General features: G+C 41.5%; 1 protein-coding gene and 1 pseudogene across 1 annotated transcript; both read right to left on the minus strand.

Moving 5' to 3' along the window:
* The window catches only part of LOC104772460, an 11,724-nt pseudogene extending 10,691 nt beyond the window's left edge, over positions 1-1,033 (minus strand).
* On the minus strand, positions 1,233-2,316 carry LOC104772461 (F-box protein At1g30790-like). Its single transcript, XM_010497071.2, has one exon. The coding sequence runs from the start codon at positions 2,314-2,316 to the stop codon at positions 1,465-1,467; it is 852 nt and encodes a 283-aa protein (XP_010495373.1). The 3' UTR covers positions 1,233-1,464.

The raw sequence follows: 2,316 nt of genomic DNA on the forward strand, positions 1-2,316 counted from the left end.
AGTTGCACAGCAAGAGTCTATGGCTACCTGCATTCAATCCGTACATCTTTCACATTCAATTCTAAATAAGTAGTAGTCCGAGAACAACAATGTTAAGCTTAACCGTTGACACACCTCAGTTCCAACTTTGAAAAGAAACGAAGGATCTGCAAGCATTCTATTTCGAAGCATCGCACATGACCTCATCAGAAACCCAAGCGGCCAAACAGAACCCTACAAACATGAATACATCAATCATACAATTACAATCACAAAAAAACAGAATCACTCCCACATTTTTCCAAAAAGCAAGAAACCTGTAAATCGAGGTAACGAAGAAGGAACAGTTTCCGAATCCCAACGGATTTAGCAGCCTCCAACATATCCTCTGGTAACGTGATCCCTCTACGTTCTGTCTCTTTCATAACTTCTTCAAACTTCAATATCGGACCAAACTCCTTCTCCTCAGCTTTATCTGCTTCATCCTCTCCATCATCTCCTCCTCCACCGCCGCCTCCATTACCACTATCTCCACCGCCGTCGTTATTCCCATTCTCATCGCCGCCATCACCATCATCAAGTTCCGGCTCGAGATCGCTTAAAGTCTCATCCTTTAAGCCACTATAAGCCCACTCCGGTACCGATCTACCAGAGATTTCACCCGAAACCACATCCGATCCCACACATCGGAGTCTCAAATTCCGAGAAGAAGACAAGTCTGTATTCAAATGGATCCGTCTAGATTCAATACCAGGGCTTCTACGGAAACAAACCGACCCAATTCCAAACCTTTGACCGGCTCTGCATTGCTTTCGCAGCTCTACAGTTTTGAACCCATCGTTGTAGACATTCGAAACGTGGGAGATTTTAAGGGAAATAGACATTTCTTTGCCTCTTCCAAGATTCTCGAGATTATATGATCTATGGATGAGAAGATCAATACTCAGATGCTTAAAAGCTTCTAATGTCTGAAATGGAGACGGAGTAATGTATGCTATGCGTTTTTTGATCAGTTGCGGAGGTTTTAAGGGTTTTGAAAATAGTACACACCCTTGCCTTATTGAGAAACGAGACAAGAGATAGAGAGAGAATGATCAGGTACGGTTGTGTCTACGGAATGCTTTACAAATGGCGACATGTTGTTGCTTTGGAAAGATTCAGTCAGACCAAAAGTGAAACTCTCTTCTCATTTTTTTAACAGAGCCGGCCTAAATTGTAAAAGCGCAATCCCCATGATAAATTAATTTAAACATTTCTCACATGAAAAGGTAAAACCAAAACTACAATACACAATGAACCTTAATGCAACAGTTTGTTTTAATTAGTTAGCAGATAAAGATTTTACAATTTCACAAGTCCAGCTTGAGTTTTTTTTCCGAAACTGTTCAACCATGTCTGATCAGTATATATGTCACTAGAAAATTATTGATGACTCTCCTCATGCTGACGAAGTCATGATTAGAAAAAAAAAACTCGTCACAGTACTCACAAGAACTTAATATTCTCAACGAAACCAGGAAAACTCCAAATCTCACGAGTTCGCTTACCAATCCCATGAAGACGTCTAAATTCATCATCAGCAATTCCTTCGATATCCACTCTTCGTATGTTCCTTCTTTGAAAATCGTAATAAAAAACACTAAACGGTATATGTGACTTTAACCGTGAATCAATCATAATAAGCTCACCCGCACGAATCTCTCCCTTAAGGATAACGTAATCCTCGGTTAAATCATCCAAGTCATCAGGTTGGGCACACCGCAATTCAGACCACTCTTGTTTCTCAGCATCTTCTAAAATCCACAACACCATCTCATCGAATCTAAAATCTACACAGCCCAATTTCCCATTGTAGTTTAAAAGAGAAGAAGAATTACGCGATTCTTCGGGTGCTTCAATCAGGTCCAGCTTCTCAGATCTAACATCGAATCTAATTATTCCTGAGCTGCCTTCAGCTATATAGTAGTATATAGCACCATTGATGCATATCCCTTCATGGACATCGTGATATCTAACACCTTTGGTGATTTCAATCTTTCTCCACTCTTTTTGTTGAGACTGCAATGTGAAAACGTAATGCTCCAGTTGGCAACCTTTTTTCCCACGCTTAGCGCGGTGACGATTGAACATCATTACACACAACACTTTGTATTGATCTCCCACCGGATCGTACCCGAGACGTGCGAAAACTTGTCTCCCGTTGGAGACAACATCCGGCAGTTTCACTATTTGTCTAGTGGTCGGATTACAAACCGCGATCGAGGAGCCACGGGTGCAGCAGACGAAACCGTTCACGGGACGAGTTCTGATGTAGTAGACCAGATCCGAGATCGTCAT

This window comes from Camelina sativa, chromosome 20 (genome assembly GCF_000633955.1).
Source record: "Camelina sativa cultivar DH55 chromosome 20, Cs, whole genome shotgun sequence".
Lineage (NCBI taxonomy): Eukaryota > Viridiplantae > Streptophyta > Magnoliopsida > Brassicales > Brassicaceae > Camelina > Camelina sativa.